This window comes from Ctenopharyngodon idella, chromosome 17 (genome assembly GCF_019924925.1).
Source record: "Ctenopharyngodon idella isolate HZGC_01 chromosome 17, HZGC01, whole genome shotgun sequence".
Lineage (NCBI taxonomy): Eukaryota > Metazoa > Chordata > Actinopteri > Cypriniformes > Xenocyprididae > Ctenopharyngodon > Ctenopharyngodon idella.
The window spans coordinates 34,630,528-34,649,499 of NC_067236.1; the positions used below are offsets into that span (position 1 = coordinate 34,630,528).

The window sequence follows — 18,972 nt, forward strand, 5'->3', positions numbered from 1 at the left end:
TGTTTTCAGACAATTAATTGCATTTACAATTTAATAAAAATGTTGTATAGTTTAAATTTACATTAAATGCAATTAGTTGAAGTTAAAACATAATGTTTTAAAATGTACTTCAAAGTAAAACTTTTAATTTGACTACAACAAAGTCACGTGTTTTAAGAAAGTCATGAAAGTGTACTCTCTTTACACTTGTCTTATTTCATTAATATTAAATTATCTGCAAGTACAGTTTTTAAAAAGAAAAAATACTTTATTACTTTAATTATGATTTGAAGTACACTACAAGCGCACATTCAATACAATTAAGTGCACTTTTTTTCACAGGGGTAGTGTAACGTAGCCAGACTTTTAACTATCATCATAGCGTCTGGTCCACTTTGTAGCTTATTCTTGCAAATAATCATCCGCTTGGACAGAAACAGACAGTTGTGTTTTTATGTACCGTTTAGGGGCAGGTTTATGTAAAATGGTTGATAGTACAATTATATATATATATATATATATATATATATAATTCATATAATAATATAATTCATAGGAAACACAAAATAAATTAGCAGAAATGAGTGCAGACATTTGTCATATTTTAAAACACCTTAAAAAATAAGAATTAAGATGAGTACACTAAAATGTGTTCATTATTTAAGGAAGATGTGTTATCACTTAATGTTTACACCATGTATGGCATATTGGCATATGTGTTTTAGACCATGGGTTTTCAAACTTGGCAGCGAGTTGAGTCACAGGGGGTCCATGGAAAAGTCTAGAGAAAAACTGTAATGTAAAAATGTAATAATAAAAAAAATAATAAAGATTAAATTTTTTTTTTTGTAATATACATTTTTTATTGAAATCAAATAAATAAACAAATAAATAAATAATACATTTAACAGTACATTACAATAGTGAATAGAAAAAATATATAATAATGTAAACTAATTTATAATATTAATTTTTCAGTGTATAAATTAGGTATTTATAAAAGACAGATGCCTTTTAGGATGATCATATTTGGGGGTCCATGGCCTCTAAAAGATTGAAAACCCCTGTTTTAAACTACATTTTTAAAATACTTCAAATGTATTTTCTTCATTGTGGATTACATGCCATGTCAACGACCCAAGTGCAGGTTATTTCACAGACATAACAAAACATAATATACAGTTATGCTCAAGGATCTCTCAATTATTAAGTGCCATTAAAAAAACAAAACAAAACAAAAAAACAGTATCTTTCAAAAATTTGATTCAAGTAACCTTAAATACTTTGGCAAACCTAGCAACAATCAGACTGAAACCAATTTCGACCAGCTCTGGCTTGAGGATGCAACTAACCACACTCTTAAAGGATAGTTCACCCAAAAATGAAATTATTGTTTAGGGCTGTCACTAACAATTATTATGATAGAGTAATCAATTTTTTTTGGGTGGCAATAAAAATAGACCTAAATTAATAGTAGCCTTTAAAATGGGTAAAGTAATATACATAATATAAACATACTTACATATCAACTTATGTACATTACGTATTATAACATATGCCTGCAGAGGGCGCCAATGGCCTGGTGATTGTTGTTGTTACACTTTACAACAGGGGTGAGGAACGTTGATCCTGGAGGGCCATTGTCCTGCAGAGTTTAGCTCCAACCCTAATTAAACACACCTGAAGCTAATCAAGGTCTTCAGGATTACTAAAGTTACAGGCAGGTGAGTGTTTTTTTTTTTTGTTTTGTTTTTTCAGGGTTGGAGCAAAACTCTGCAGGACAATGGCCCTCCAGGATCAACGTTCCCCACCCCTGCTTTACAGCATGATCAAATCTTTGTGTAATATTGGCCAAACAACTTTTAATTCAAATGTCCACTTAATCTTTAATATTTAGCCACTTCTTTACGATAGAAATGCTACAGCGAGGGTTTAAACCTTTATTTTGAAATAGCGATGAACAACAATTTGCATATTTATAATCGACCCAAACTCACAGCATATACAGCGATGGAGTTTGACAACTGATGCGCAACACTTAGCTATGAAACACAAAGCGCGTCAGACTTTATATGCGTTCCCAAATGCACGTTATTGGAAACCCAAACAATCAGCACATGCAGAGCGGAGCAGCATTTACTGTGAACAGAGATGCTCCGAAAAACACGTAACCTGCACACATGTAAATAAACATCGCACTTCACCCTGAAACCCACAGCTCTTATACTTATTTAATTGAATGGCAGACTTTGTGATTTCACTATAGCACAATGCTATATTATGATTTTTAGATGGTTTAAATATATTGTGCAACCTTATAAAACAGTCTAATAATGCGGTTCATGGATTCTCGTCCTTGGAATACACCACTTCCGGTGTTTTGATGGTCAATTAACACAGGTAAATTTCAATCGAGGATTTTTTTAAATCAAGTACTCGAATTTAATCAAGGAATCGTGACAGCCCTAATTTTTTTTTAATAAAACCTGAGATGGTTATGCCCCCCCCTCCCCTTCCAGGTAACTAAAAGTTAAAATGTTTAAAAAAGGTTATAAAAGCGTTGTAAAATGAATCCATATGAATTGAGTGGCTTAATCCAAGTCTTGTGAAGTAAATGATGACAGAATTTTCAGTTTTGGGAGAACTATCCCTTTAATGCCTTTCATTGCAACTGTATTTATGTCTCTTTTCAAAATAATATGAGCCCAACACTAATTAATGATGTCTTATTTTTTGGTTAGATAATTTTTTAAATGTGGTCTACACTTTACAAGACGCCCACTCTTTCCTATCTATTTTCCAGCCTACCGCTACAATGACTTGGTGTCCCCACGTTTCCTGGATATGATAGCTAACCTGTCTGGCTGCACTGCCCATCGACGCATCAACAATTGCTCGGACATCTGCTTCCACCAGAAGTATCGTACTCACGATGGCACTTGTAACAACCTGCAGCACCCCATGTGGGGCGCCTCGCTCACTGCCTTTGAGCGCTTGCTCAAGCCCGTCTATGACAATGGCTTCAATCTCCCACGTGGCACCACTGAGAGATGGCACAACGGCTTCCCTCTTCCACTTCCGCGTCTTGTCTCCACCACCATGATCGGCTCGGAGACCATCACCCCAGACGATCGCTACACGCACATGCTTATGCAATGGGGCCAGTTCCTGGACCACGACCTGGATTCAACTGTTGTATCCCTCAGCCAGTCGCGTTTCTCCGATGGACAGTTGTGCACCTCAGTGTGCACCAACGACCCACCTTGCTTTCCCATCATGTTTCCACCCAACGACCCACGGCAGCGGCGCAATGGAGCGCGGTGCATGTTCTTTGTGCGCTCCAGTCCTGTTTGCGGCAGCGGAATGACCTCTCTGCTTATGAACTCTGTGTATCCTCGTGAGCAAATGAACCAGCTCACATCCTACATCGATGCTTCCAATGTTTACGGCAGCTCGCATCACGAGGCCGAAGAGATTCGTGACTTGGCCAGCCATAGGGGCATGTTGCGCCAGGGTATCGTGCAACGCACTGGTAAGCCGCTGCTCCCCTTTGCGACTGGGCCACCAACAGAGTGCATGCGGGATGAAAACGAGAGTCCCATTCCTTGCTTTCTAGCTGGTGACCATCGTGCCAATGAGCAGCTTGGGTTGACGGCTATGCACACAGTTTGGTTCCGTGAACATAACCGAATAGCCAGTGAGTTGCTTCGTCTCAATCCCCATTGGGATGGTGACACCATTTACCATGAGGCACGGAAGATAGTCGGAGCCCAGATGCAGCATATAACCTACAGCCATTGGCTGCCTAAAATACTGGGTGAGGCTGGCATGAGGCTAATGGGTGACTATAATGGCTATAATCCCAATATCAATGCTGGCATCCTCAACGCTTTTGCCACTGCTGCCTTCCGCTTTGGTCATACGCTCATTAACCCCATTCTATACAGGCTCGATGAAACCTTCCTGCCCATCCAGCAAGGACACATCTCACTTCATAAAGCTTTTTTTTCACCCTTCCGTATTGTGAACGAAGGTGGCATTGATCCTCTGCTCCGTGGTTTGTTTGGAGTGGCAGGAAAAATGCGAGTGTCCACTCAACTGCTTAACACAGAACTTACCGAACGCCTTTTCTCAATGGCGCATGCGGTGGCACTTGACCTTGCGGCCATGAATATCCAAAGGGGCCGTGACCACGGTATACCCCCGTATAATGACTACCGGGTGTTCTGCAACCTCACATCCGCGCAGACTTTTGACGATCTGAGGAATGAGATTCAGAACCCCACTGTGCGAGAGAAGCTTCAAAGGTTAGCCACATCCATTGTTATTAAAAGACACATTTAGCATTTTCTGGGTGTAACGGTGTGTTCTGCTCCCAGGCTCTATGGTACACCTCTAAATATCGACCTGTTTCCTGCACTGATGGCTGAAGAGCTGGTGCCTGGCAGCAGACTGGGACCGACCCTCATGTGTTTACTGGCAACCCAGTTCAAGCGTCTGAGAGATGGTGACCGGTAAGACTTTTTTAATTCAGTCCACCCTTTTTCTCGTTCATCAGAAGTAAATAATGAAACAATCCTTAAAGAGATACTCCACCCAAAAATTAAAAATGCTCTTATCATTTACTCCCCCTCGTGACATCCCAGATATATATATATATAGTTCAGTCATGAAACTTTAGATGGAGCAGGTCCTTTACATGTTAGTAGTCACATCATTTACTACACGGCACAAGTTGATTGGCCTCTGCTGATCCTGCAGTCAATGAGATTACTTGCTCAACTTTTAAATAGTCTGGTTCAGTGTTCGCTGTAAGCAGGTCCTACAGTACACTATCAGAGTTCCTTTGAAGCCCTCCACCTCCCCAGCTCCACCTGTAAAAATCTGCTATAGGATTTATGTATGCATATTCATGCAGCATCAGCATATCTTACATGCTCACCCCAGCGTGTCTGTGTGTCCGTTGGCAGTAGAAAGTCCATACTTGCCACTGCCAACTAGTGTTGTCATGTTTGATATGACTTTCTTTCTTCAGATGAACACAAACAGAGAACATCTCTATGAGTCCATATAATGCAAGTGGTTAGGTCCCTCAAATCTGACACTTTAAAAAACATCCAAAACTAATATGACAGCAATACACATGACCCCAGATGATGAATCAATGTCTTCTGAAGTGAAATGATAGGATGTGTGTGAGGAAAATACTAATAGTTAAACTGTAAATCATCATTTCCAGCAACATGTGTCACGAGTTTTGTGAGCCTACAAACCTATGTGTTGCATCATATGGACTCACTTATAAAAAAATCCATTTGTGATCCACAGAAGAAAGAAAGTCAATGCAAGTCACATTCTCGAATGATTCATTCATATAATTGTAGGTTTTGGTATGAGAACCCTGGCTCCTTTAGTCCGGCGCAGTTGACCCAGTTGAAGCAGGCGTCTCTTGCCCGGGTGCTGTGTGATAATAGCGACAACATCACCCGCATCCAGTCCGATGTCTTTAGCGTGGCTGACTTCCCTCATGGTTATGGAAGCTGTGACGATTTACCTAAGATTGACCTACGTATGTGGCAGGACTGCTGTGAAGGTACGAGACTTGGATTGCATTTTTTTACTGCTTTTTCCCCCCTAAGCATCTAATCAGTTTGACATGACATATTTGAGATTTACCATCAGTTGATTTATTGGCCTCACACCAGTGCCAGGGTTAGGGTTAGTTCCATTGTGTTTTTGTTCATGTGTCTGTTTCTTGTATATGCGCTGTGTCTCATTTCGGAGGCTGCGTCCTCCGCAGGTCGCAAGTAACTGTAATAAAATTGACTGTTATTCCTAGAGAGGTGTAAAATACTGTAATTTCTTTCTTACTTTGCAATCTACCAGTTACTTTTCTTAAATGAGACCGCCTCAGTGACGTATGCAGCCTTCAAATGAGACCTCCGGAAGACACAGCCTTCAAAATAAGACGCATCTATCCTTTCAGCTTAGCCTTTATCGTTTCCTAGTTAGTTTCCTTAGTTACTGATTATTGTCACCTGTTGCTTGTTTAGTTCCTTTGTTAACTCGTGTGTATTTATACTCCTGGTTCTGTTCAGTTCAATGTTGGAGTGTGGTTAGCGTTTCTATTTATCCTAATATTCTCCTTTGTGTGTATGCATTTTCTTACCACAGCTATAATGGTGACAATCAGTGTGTGTAAGTAAGCAAGTAAATCAATCAATCAATCAATCAATCAATTTTCTATGAAATTTTAAGCAGCCATTACTCCAGTCTTCAGTGTCAATATGCTGATTTGATGCACTATTATTATATGGTTCTTTTTTTAACAATATTTACTCATGTGACTGAAGACTGGAGTAATGATGCTGAAAATTCAGCTTTGCATCACAGGAATAAATTACGTTTTAAAATACGTTTAAATAGAAAACAGTTATTTTTAAATTGTAATAATAATTCACAATATTAATAACTGCAGACTTGGTGAGCAGAAGAGACTTCTTTCAAAAATATTAAAAAATAAAATAAAAATCTTAATTGTTCCAAATTAAGTGTGTATTTATTTATTTACTTACTTGACTATGACAGGAACATTTGTATGAATTTGGACACTCAATTGCTTTGTATTACTATGCTGAATTCTCTTTAATAGACCGTCTTGAAGATTGAGTACTGTACAAACGCTAGTAATGCTGTAAGGCTTTGGAATTTGGCGGGGGTGACTGAGTTTTCGCCGAGTAGGACATGTTTACTGATCAGCATCTTTTCTTTACTTTTGTATGCGTTATCAGATGGAAGACTGTACTATCTGAGTTCAGCAGTGAATTAAAGGTTTACTGGAACTTCAGAGAGGCCCCTGATTCCTATCTCTCGGCCATATCCTCTGCCCTGACACGCTGCTAACTACAGGCCCCGTCAGTGTGGCTGTTTGTCTGACATTGGTTCTGTGCAATTGTAATACAGTTCTCACAAGCCCCATTTTTTTTTTTTTTTTTTTTACTTTGTATGTTATTCATTTTAATACAGAAGTATCTAATGTGATAAACAGTGGCCTGATTCTAAGATTTAAACAAAAGGTAAAATGATGAATTAGGTGTTGTCAGGTCCAGCAAAATTTTAGCTCAAAGTCTTCCAGTATAGTATCCTCCTATAGAAAACTTTAGTAGTAGCAAACTCTTTCTGCCATATTTCTAATAACTGTCAATTACAACTAATTATATTGTATTATAATGTAGTATATTATAAAACTCTACTAAACATAAGATTGTTAGTATATTATAAACAATGTTTTAGTAATGAGTTTCAGAAGCTTTATCGTATCAATATCGCTTTGTCCTGTTGTGTTACACTTCCTCAAGATTTCAATTTTTTTTAATTTTCATACACTGCAGTGGAAGTTGTGGTGGCAAATGCGGACACGATCGTGCATAAAGCCCATTCACACATGCCCAGTCTCTCTCAAATTCATTCAAATAAATGGCACAATACTTTATTTTATTTAAGAATTCTGTCTAATGTCCTGCAGATAAAAAAATTAACAAAAATGAACCGCTATTATTATCCATCCAGTCAAATTATTTCTTGCATAGCACTGAATGCCATAATATGCAGCAAACTGACATAGCATTCATAAAAGCAACATGAATGTAGAACTGTCTATTGGTGTCTGTTTTCACAGGTCAAGTGTGTAGTGTCCCACTGAACAAGGGATCCTCTTCTGCCTTTACCATGTGACCTGTGTTTGCAGCACTTCACATGTATCACTAAATGACCTCTAGTTCTTTAGGCTTGTATAGTGTGATATTTTAATCCCTGTAGTGTTTGTACTGCTGTTTTTCCTGCATCAAATAAAAGACTGAATATCTTGCCCCTGCAGACTGTCGCACTAAAGGTCAGTTCAACGCCTTGTCGTACCACTTCAGAGGCCGCAGGTCAGCGCAGCACAGCTATGCTGAGGAGAAGAAACCTGCCAGCAACCTCACTGACAACAGCAGGTAAAACTCACATTCTCCGCTTACAGTCAGCCTGTCTTTTGTAAATTCTAATGAAGTTAATGATAATAAAAGTAGTAATAGTGGGAACACTTTACAGTAACGTTACATATAACTAATATGTAACTAATAATACAAAATACTGCTAAAGCATTTATTAATCTTAGGTAATGTTAATTTCAACTACATTATTCGAATCAAACGTTATTAATATTATTTAATGGGCCTGAGTTAACATGAACTAACAACAAACAGTTGTGTTTTTATTAACTCACAATGACGAATAAATACTGTAGCAAATGTATTACACATTGTTGATATTAGTTAATGCATTAACTAATATATAGGCCGTGTGTGTCCACCAAAGTGTTTTTTCCTGAGGCTAGCGTATTTATCCCCCGTTGTTTTCAATGGGAGCGCAGCGTGACAGGGCTCTGAGTGTGTTTCACTCTGAGCACTGAGCGCTCAGTGTTTTATTTCCGGTCACCGAGAGTTGATGAATGTTCAACTTTGGGTAAAACGCAGTGCTCATCACTGTCACTTTTCACCCAGCCATCCAATCACAGTGGAGGAGAGGCGGGACAAATACCACAGCGATCAACCGCCACCGCCTGCTTGTACAACAGCAACAGATGACGACAAGCATAATAACCAAACAAAATAATTTAAAAACAAACGTCAGAGCAAATACTTTACATTGTATAGACATTTTTATATTTAGAAACAAACTATCTGGGAAATCAGATACTAGGAACACTTCCGCAAATATTCTATTATAGCACATATAGCATCTCAACTGAAAAAAACAAACAAAACCGCTGTGCCACTGAAGCGCTCTCAAGCTCACGCAGCAAGGCATTTTCAGAAGAGCGCTGGCTAAAAACACTTTGGTGGACGCACAGCGTAAGTAATGTGACCCTATTGTAAAGTGTTCCCATAATAATTAATCCATAATTGTAATTAGTCAAAGAACGTGGATGTTTTAGGTTACAACATTTTGGATTATTTATTTATTTTACTTTTAATGAGTTTTGTTTTTCAGCACTTTGGAAGATGCTCAAACTGCAGTAAACTTAACTGTATCACCAAAGTCAAGCACTGAACCCTCCGTTAAGGATTTCCAAGACTTTGTTGCTGACATGCAGAAAACTATCACAAGTTTACGAAAACAGGTTAGGACACATGATTCACCTGGTACATTTCAATAGGGGCTTTCACACTGAATAGTTCTAGGAACTCAGTTATAGGAACTAGCCACTAGGATAGTTCCCCGAGAATGAATTTCTCCCCCGGGCCATGTTCCTGGTTGCATTCGCACCAGGAATAGGAACTCTGAAGCGTTCGACAGCGGCGTCTTTAAGCGTGGCATTTACAAATGCTAAAAACCAGTGGATTAAGGATGCCGTGATCAGAGCTGTGTTTGTTGTGTGTCGTGGGTTTCGTGATAACGGAGATGGAATGTAAAAACATATTTTACGTGACTGAAAGAGCAAAAGTGGGGCTAAGAGACGAAATCTCCTATGACAACTTTCAGTATTAATTATCATTGAGGTGGAGAAAAGAACACAACCCTGCAGACAACAGGTAAATGCCGTTATCACTGTTTTCCATGTTCGTGAAGTAAATATGTTTACATGGCTTTTTAAAAATGCCGGGTGCCGGTGTTTGACATGTGTTTGACCGATCAACGTACACTCATGTCACAGATAGTTCCTTTAGTGCTGGTTTAGACCCTACTCTGAAGTAGGAGCTAATTTAGTTCCCCCAAAAGGAGTTCCTAGAACTAAAATCATTCCTAGTTTCTGCGGTGCGAACACGGCAAAATCCGGGAACTTCAGCCAATAGTTCTAGGAAATATGAAAAAGTTCCTCCGGTGCAAAAGCCCCTAATTCCACGCTGCACTACATACTGTATCCATTTATCTAAACCTTTATCCATTTATCTAAATTTATTCTCACACAGAAAATAAGACACTGAGTCACATTAAAGCTCTCTGAAGGGACCGTTTGGCCCTGCACCAAATGCCACATTCAAAGATCAGATAACCACATATTTTTGAGCCCACTTAAACAGAGCTGAGGGAATGCACATCTCAAAAGAGCAGATAATCAAACCAACACACAGAATCATCCTGCTGAATTGTAGTTTGATATCTATATATTGATATCTAGTATAGACTCAGCAGTGTTATTTTATTTTAAATTCTTATAGTTCACACTATTTTATTTAGTGTCTCTCCTTTGTCACGCTTTATAAAGCAATAGTTTGTCCCAAAAGTGAACATACACATTATATACTCCTCTTCATGTAGTTTCAAACTTGTCACTTTGGATAAAAGCATCTGTTAACTGCATAAATGTAAATGTAAAATCTTGATAGGAAGGTTTTTGCATTCTTCTGTGGAACACATGAAGTAACTGACTGTAATTTCCCATACAACTACAATGAATGGAGTAGGCCAGCTTTTAAAGATTACACTTAAGCTTCAAAACGTCATCAAAATTGTACATACACCTCATACATAAAGTCTTCTAAAGCCATATGATGTTTGTGTGAAGAACAGTCAACATATTTACTTGAGTTATAAGGGTGCACTGTATAAAATTATATGATCAATAAGTCATGGCAACATGCTTTCCATCAAAATAATTTATCAAAATATTTTATTTTAAGATTCAGCTAGACAAGAGTTTTAAAAAATAAGTTGAAATGACTTATAGCCAATTTTAATTTTACATAAAAGTTTAACACAGTAACTGAACTTATGTTTTTAAGTTGAATTAGGTGGATTTAGGTGTGACTTAATGTTTGAAACATGGTAAACAAATTATTATTTTCTCACTACAGAGGAAGAATATCAGCATATCAAAGGTATCAAAGCTATTGTAAAACAGTTGGAATAAAGTGAAAGCTCCAGTGCCCCTTTATTAAATGAAGGTCACAATCTTTTTTTTAAAATTTACTGCATTTGTGTTCCACAGACGTTCCATCATTTTTCTGCTGAACTATTCCTTTAAAGTACCCCTATTATGCTTTTTTCAAATATTATCTTTTATGTAGTGTATAATATAGCTGTTTCGAATGTAAACAGTCTGCAAAGTCTAAAAGATCAAAGTGCAGATAAATGAAGTTATTGTCTCCTAAAAGAAAGAAGCAATTCTGAACAGCCTGAAATGAGCTGTCAGTAATTCCAGTCTTACTTCCTGCTGAACCAATTTGTGTAATACCAGCCTATGGTTTTCACTGGCTGCCTGCGAACAATGTCTACTTTGACTCGCTCTCAAACACTCTAGTTGTAGCTGAGGCCTGGAAGAGTTTGGTTTGTGTTGTCGACGTGTCGAGAAGACGCTGTTTTCTGCGCTGCTAAAGCAAATCCACTTTGCATGCACTTTCAAAGGACGAGGACTCGCGCTGGTGTTGATACAGTATGGTTTTTGACCTTGGATAAATTTTTCTCTCTGTTGAAACTGACAGATAAAAAGACTTGAAGGTCGTCTGAGCAGGACAGACTGCGCAGATGAGGATGGGAGAGAGCGGGTAGATGGAGAGAGTTGGAAGAAGAACCCCTGCACCATATGTCAGTGTGAAGTAAGTTCATCAGTGCACTGAAACTCTCTCTCTCTGAAACGTCTGTCATTCTGACACCACTTTTCCCCAAATACTGTGTAGAAGTCTGGGAGACTTAAATCTGAAGGTGTGGTCACAGTGGACTGTGCTGCACGTACTTCCATACAGGAGCACGTAAATACAGTAGAGCGGAAACAAATGCACAGAAATTTAGTTTTGCCCTGCGTACCAATGTTCAGGTATTATTAACTATGACATGAATTTGCAAAGCAAAAACATTTAACTAAAGTAGGGGTGGGAGAAAAATCATTTCTACGATGCATCACGATTCCTCTTTATCGATTCTGTAAACTTTATAGGATATGCACTGTGGAAAACAACTTGGTTACTTACTGTTGTAACTTCCATTCCCTGATGGAGGGAATGAGATGTTGTATCCATGTAGTGACAGTAGGGGTCACACTTGGAAGCCCCAAACACCTCTGACACTCTGATACTTTCAGAAAAAGCCACTGAGAATTGGCAGGTGGAATTTGCATTCACCATTCCCCCCATAGTTACGGGTATAAAAGGAGATGGTGTGATTCCACTCATTCAGGTTTATGCTGAGGATAAATACTTACAGCTGTGAAGACCAGGACTTTGCGCTGGGAAAAGTGTTCTTTTTCCTGATGCAGAAACAAGGACACTGTGGAGACCACATCCTACCCGAAGAGAGGTTAACATGTGGAGAATACATCACATGGACTAAAGTACCACACGTGAAATAAGTCCCTGTGGTAGTTCCTACCTGTAGAGTATCCTCTGCCGAACTCTGCTACCGATGAGTGTTGAAGGTTAGAAAGATATCCAGGGTTCGCCAGATAAGGGGAACTCCCATGCATCAAAAAGCACACATTATGACCTCAGGAAAAGGCGCTGTGTGCAAGTGATACACCCGGCCAGTTGCCTGCAGTTTACCTGTTCATACACGATAACACATGGGACGAAACTACCTCAACCCGGAGATTGTAGAATCTCGCAAAGGTATTGGGTGTTGCCCAGCCTGCAGCTCTACAGAAGTGTGTTAGAGAGGTGTCATTCACTAGTGCCCAGGAGGATACAACACTCCTAGTGAAGTGTGCTCGCACTCCCAGGGGGCACGGCATGCCCCCAATGGGCAATCCTCTGTTTGGAGACAGCCTTTCCCTTTCTGCTGTCCCCCAAGACAGACAGAGAGCTGGACAATGCAACGATAAGGCTGGGTCTGCCTCGTCACGAGGGAGCGATTGCAGGTTCACCACCTGATCCCTTAAAGGGGTACTGAGAACTTTGGACATGTAGCCTGGCCAGGGTCTTAGGATCACGTGAGAGTATGCCGGACCGAACTCCAGGCATGTTTCACTGAGAGGGAATGCCTGCAGGTCCCCAACCCTCTTGATGGAATTAAGCATGGTCAGGAGGGCCATCTTCAAAGATAGGGTGCTTAACTCAACTGACTCTAGGGGCTTGAAAGGAGCTCTCTGTACATCCAGCAAATCTACAGAGAGGTCCCAAGAGGGAATAAGGCATGGCCTTGGAGGATTTAACCTCCTGGTGCCTCTGAGGAACCTGATAATCAGGTTGTGCTTCCCTAAGGTCTTACTGTCCACTGCATCGTGATGTGCCGCTATGGCAGCCACATACACTTTTAAGGTGAAGAGTAATAGCCGGCCCTCCAACCTCTCCAGCAGGAAGGAAAGCACCTTCCCGACTGTGCATCTCTGTGGGTCTTCACCTCTGGAAGAACACCAGTTCGCAAACAGACATTATCACTCAAGCCAGAGCTCCCTCTACGAGGTGGCTGTATGCTTTGAAGTGTCTTCTATCACCGCAGGTGATATCCCACTTAGAACTTCCGCGTCCCGTCCAGGGGCCAGAGTTCTGGGCGCAGGTGCCAAACTTGCCCTGCCCCCGAGAAAGAAGGTCCTTCCTCAGAGTAATTCACCAGGCAGGGGCTGTTGCAAGAAGCTTGAGCTCTGAGAACCAAGTCCAGATGGGCCAGTATGGCACAACCAGCAAGACCTGTTCTTTGTCATCCCTTACTTTGCACAGTGTCTGTGCAATCAGGCTCACTAGGGGAAATGCAAATGTGGCTCGGGGCTCCCAAGTGTGACCCCTTGTGTCACTACATCAACACAGCATCGAAGTGAGTGACAGATAGGGAACATACGCTTTTGCTCGACAACGTGCAGTTTTTCTGTGTTCTTCCTTTCAAATGTTTTACGAAGGCATCATTTATGCCATTTGGAGTGCATTGTAAATTCGATGCTTTAAACTAACTTACTGACAGACGTCTGCTTTCAAATGCTCATGTGTGTTTGTTCTAAAGGGCGCTCACTGCACACGGCTGTGCCTGACTCTCTGTAAGCGGTTAAATGTACTTGCATGTACAGTTTTGTACATGTATTGTATTGCATTGTATTGCATGAGTTCATGATGCACAACCTTTGACAATATATGAGAAGCATTTTTTCCGTTTCATGATCATATTTGAGACTCACATTTGAACATGATTTTTTCTGAAAAATGATGTATGGATAATCAATCCTGTAATATTATTAACAATATAAAATTATTCTTACGTTTACTATATAAAAATCAGTGAAGATTTCTCAGCAAACACGTGAACCACGAGCTGAAGAGGGATGTTTGTGCAGTTCTACTAAAAGGCCTTTTACTTGATAAAAAAACTATAAACTATTGCATATTGTACCCATAGATACCACTGTTTATGCCGGCATGTGCCTGCTATGTGCTGTTCACTTTGCTAAAAATAAATATTACTTTACATTACATTCCTGCAAAGGTGACCAAAAATGTATTTGCATTTCCTGCGGAAAAAAAAAGAAAACAATTGAATCCATGCATGTTGCTTTTTCTATACAAGTTGCCAGCCGAATGATGTTTTCAGCTCAGTTGTTCCTGTGTCTGTCTTTTCAGGGGGCTCAGGTGACGTGTTTCGTGGAAAAGTGTCCGCCGGCAGCATGTCTGAATCCTGTGACGCCCAAAGGCTCGTGTTGCCCCGTGTGCCTCAACCAGCCGTCACAACTGCAGGATACAGAGCATCGCGTATAACCTCAGGACACTTAGCCCATGTGACCTTGAGCTCATGCCTCCTTTTGGTCTATAGTTGTGTTTCAGGGTTTTTTTGTTGTTTGTCATGTATTGGTTTGTTTGTTCGCATATCCTCAGACACCCACTACAAAGAACCAAAAATACACTGCCTTAAAAAGTATTTGAACAGATGAATGTGGGACCCTGTTTTCCTCCTCAGGCCTGTTAACTGGGAGACAACTACCCAAGGTGTTCATTTACAAGACCAGAGATGGGCGACTCCGGTCCTGGAGGAACGTTGACCTGCATTTCAGTTTATGCTTCATCCCTATTCAAACATGCCTGAAAAAGCCAAAGTCTTCAGGATTACTTGAAAATTACAGGCAGGGGCAGTCGAAAAATATTTAGGCCTAGATTTAAGATTTATGTCATTGAATTGCATATAAAAATTCCATCCATTTGGATTACAGAGTTGTAACATAAAGTATTAAACGTAATGCGATGCATATTTGTCAGTCATACATGAAACGGGTAAGATTTCTGTAATAGTACTAAAAAACTGAATGCGTTTTAAATACCCAATAGCCAGGTTTATCATCAATAAATCTCATACATTTAAACTAATTGAATATTTTAACCAGATTTACGGTGCTTCTAATCAATTTGAATAAATGCATTTCAAAAATATGATTATTTAAATAAAATCAAATAAATGCAAGTAGTTAATAAACTTTGCCATGATTTTTTGGATGCAGAATGTATGACTGACAAATATGCATCACATTAAGTTCATGAGTTTATGTTAAAACTGTGTAATCCAAATGAATGGAAATTTTATGTGCAATTCAAATACATAAATCCCAAATTTAGGCCTAAATATTTTTTGAGTGTGTGTTTAATGGGGGATGGAGCTGAACTCTGCAGCACGTCGTCTTTCCCGGACCCGAGTTTCCCATTTCTGGTTGTTTAATGGAAGAAGCATTCTCAGGCTGGAGATGCTGCAGAACTGGTGCTATCATGTCAGTGATTTACCCGAGTCTTACGAGTGTTGTTTTATGCATTTAATTGTTTTGCAATATGCAATGCATCATACAGTATATACACTCATTATGTGCTTTTTAAAATCACATTTGAGCGAAAACTTGTCGTTTTGTAGTTACGCTTAAGAAATTTTAAACGTTACTTGTGCTTTTACTTTGTTTATGATATTCTGGACACATGTAGAACATTAGTTCCCGCTTTGTATCTTCCTCTCATGTGAAGAAAAATGTGAATACCTTGAAAACAATCTTTGCAATGGGGAAAAAAACTCTACTGATCACCAAATGTTTGTTTCCCTTGGCAACTGCGGGTTTTCTGAGACCTGGACTTTGGGCGTTCTTTGCTTTATCTTGACAGAAAGCTGTTATTGATGTTTTTGGTTTGGGAGCGACCGAGGTGAAGCGTTTGGGAAGCGCAGCACTGAGCTGAAGTCAGCCTCTCTTCTGAAGTGTTACTGTACTTTTCTATAACACTCTGTTCTACCAGCACAGTATTTATAACCTCGTCATGAATGAAGGTCCAGATGTTTCCTTTCTTTTCAAACAGTGTTCAGAGATGTAAACAGTTGTGCCTCATCACAATACATCACTCGTACCATACACACTTCTCTCGTTTAGCAGACGCTTTGATCCAGCAAAAGAGAAATATTTAGAGATGGGAATTGCATTTATGATTCTGATTCCATTAATGATTCGTTTTAGTGCCTTTGAGTAATCACTAAATAATATTGTACCATTTAAACTGGTTCATAAGAGTCACTGGTTTGCTCACGCTGTGTGAACCAGCGGGGACTTCAGTGCTGTCTGTGTGTTTTTGTCATTGTATTATTCTCAAACGCCCAGTATTTGTCACGTCCAGTTTAGATTAAAGACTCAACATTTGCTCTGATGCTGTAGAAAAAAAACTAGTTTAGTTGTTTACTACCAGTCGAAAGTGTTGAAAGAAGTCTCTTCTGCTCACCAAGGCTGCATTTATTTAATCAAAATACAGTAAAAACAGTAATATTGTGAAATATCATTACAATTTAAAATAACTATTTACTTTAATATATTTGTAAATGTAATTTATTCCCCATGATTCTTCAGAAATCATTCTAATATGCTGATTTACTGCTCAGTTATCATCAGTTATAATTGGTGCTCAAATTCTTATTATCAGTATTTTTCTTTTTTTCAGGATTCTTTGATGAATAGAAAGTTCATAAGAAGTTCATAAGACAGCATCTATTTTAAATAGAAATCAGTTGTTACATTATAGAATGATTAGAATGATTTCTGAAGGATCATGTGACACTGACGACTGATGCTGAAAATTCAGCTTTGATCACAGGAATAAATTACATTTTAAAATATACTGAAATAGGAAACGGTTCTTTTAAATAGTCATAATATTTCACAATAATGCTGTTTTACTGTATTTTTAAATGCAGCCTTGGTAAGCATATGAGCCTTCTGTCTAAAATATATATATATATATATATATTTTTTTTTTTTTTTTTAAATCTTTATTGCAAACTTTTGACCAGTAGTATCTATACTGTTTATATTATTAGTAGTAGTAATAGTGGTAGTAGTTTATATATATATATATATATATATATATATAACTAGACTCCTGGAATTCTACAACACTTCTTTTGCTGAATGTAAAGTTCCCCCATACTATATTGTAACAAAGGCCAATCATGCATCTGTTTTGTTTAGAGGACTAGTAAGAAGTCCAGGCTGTGTCTGCGTTTGGTTGAGTTTTTTTGGAGTCAAACCCTGAGCTGGAGGGCTGCAGTGCTGAATGACACGTCTCTCTCCACTGCTGCCCTCCTCAAAACACTCCACTGTATCCTGATTAAACGTCATCAGCGTAACACACTGCAGATCATCAGAATCACTGTTTGCTTGTACGGTTATGGTGGCACTGGTTAGTGATTGGGAAAATGACTGTGATAGTGGTGAGAGCAGCTGTGTTTATTTGTTTTACCATGTTTGACCTGCGTTCAACTTTTTTATCTCTGTTATGTGACTCTGTGTCAGTGTTTTATTACTCCCAAATAGCCTTCCTTCCTTCCTTAATGATCTAACAACCTCTTGAAGATCCTCCCCCAAACCAAACTGTGCCCACCTGCCATGGAAATGCACTGCCCTGCAAGACTGAACATGCTCAAACTAGTGGTCAAAATGATTCTTATCTTTTGTTTTTTGTTTTGTTTTGTTTTTTTTGCCAAAGACTGTTTGCACTGCAACATATGCCTTTCAACAATAAAATGGCCACATATGAAACATTGACTCTTTTATTTCCAAAATATGTTGTCACATTTATTTATACATATTTTTTTATTCATTTATTGTCTATAGCACTTCCCTTACGAAAAATAAGTTTATTCAAATGTGCTATTAGTATCTTATTTTTAGGATAAAAGTAAAGTATACTTTCAGTCTGCTTTTTTATGTACTTCTGAGAAAGGTTCATTCTCGTGTTACGCAGCACGTTTGAGCTTCAGCAAGAACCAATGAGGTTCATTCTCGTGTTACGCAGCACGTTTGAGCTTCAGCAAGAACCAATGAGGTTCATTCTCGTGTTACGCAGCACATTTTGAGCTTTGAGCAGTTTTGGTTCATATACAGTTGTGAAAAAGTATACCTTTTTGAATTCTATGGTTTTACCTATCAGGACATAATAAAAAATCATCTGGTCATTAGCAGGTCTTAAAATTAGGTAAATACAACCTCAGATGAACAACAACATGACATTACACCATGTCAATATTTATTTAACCAAAATAAAGCCATGGAGAAAAAAATGGAGAAGCCATGTGTGACAAACAAAGTACAACCTATGCTTTAATTGCTTAGCAGCAATAACTTGAAGTAATAATTTTCTCTATGACTTGATCAGTCTCTCATATCGTTGTAGAGGGATTTTGACCCACTGTTCTTTACGAAGTTGCTTTTTTTTTTTTTTTTAAGGTTAGTGGGTATTTGTTCATGCACAGCACTCTGAAGGTCCCACCACAGCCTTTTAATCAGGTTGAAGTCTGGACCTTGACTGGGCTAGTGCAACACCTTGATTTTTTTCTTTTTCAGCCATTGTGTTGTAGATTTGCTGGAGTGCTTGGGATCATAGTCCTGTTGCATGACCCAATTTCAGCCAAGCTTTAGCTGTCGGACAGATGGCCTCAAATTTGACTCCAGAATACTTTGGTATACAGAGGAGTCCATGGTCGACTCACTGACTGCAAGGCGCCCAGGTCCTGTGGCTGCAAAATAAGCCCAAATCATCAAACCTCCGCCACTGTGCCTGACATATGAGGTGTTTGTGCTGATAT

The 18,972-nt window shown here is 39.0% G+C and overlaps 1 protein-coding gene across 2 annotated transcripts in view; it reads left to right on the plus strand.

Moving 5' to 3' along the window:
- The window catches only part of LOC127498372 (peroxidasin), a 71,161-nt gene extending 53,235 nt beyond the window's left edge, over positions 1-17,926 (plus strand). For both annotated transcript variants that reach the window (XM_051867646.1, XM_051867647.1), the window contains 7 exons: positions 2,783-4,286; positions 4,359-4,493; positions 5,364-5,572; positions 7,856-7,973; positions 9,013-9,142; positions 11,445-11,558; positions 14,499-17,926. In XM_051867646.1, coding sequence (XP_051723606.1) covers positions 2,783-4,286; positions 4,359-4,493; positions 5,364-5,572; positions 7,856-7,973; positions 9,013-9,142; positions 11,445-11,558; positions 14,499-14,633 — 2,345 coding nt within the window. In that variant the 3' untranslated portion in view covers positions 14,634-17,926. The remainder of the gene's footprint in view (positions 1-2,782; positions 4,287-4,358; positions 4,494-5,363; positions 5,573-7,855; positions 7,974-9,012; positions 9,143-11,444; positions 11,559-14,498) is intronic.
- Positions 17,927-18,972: the final 1,046 nt, after the last annotated feature.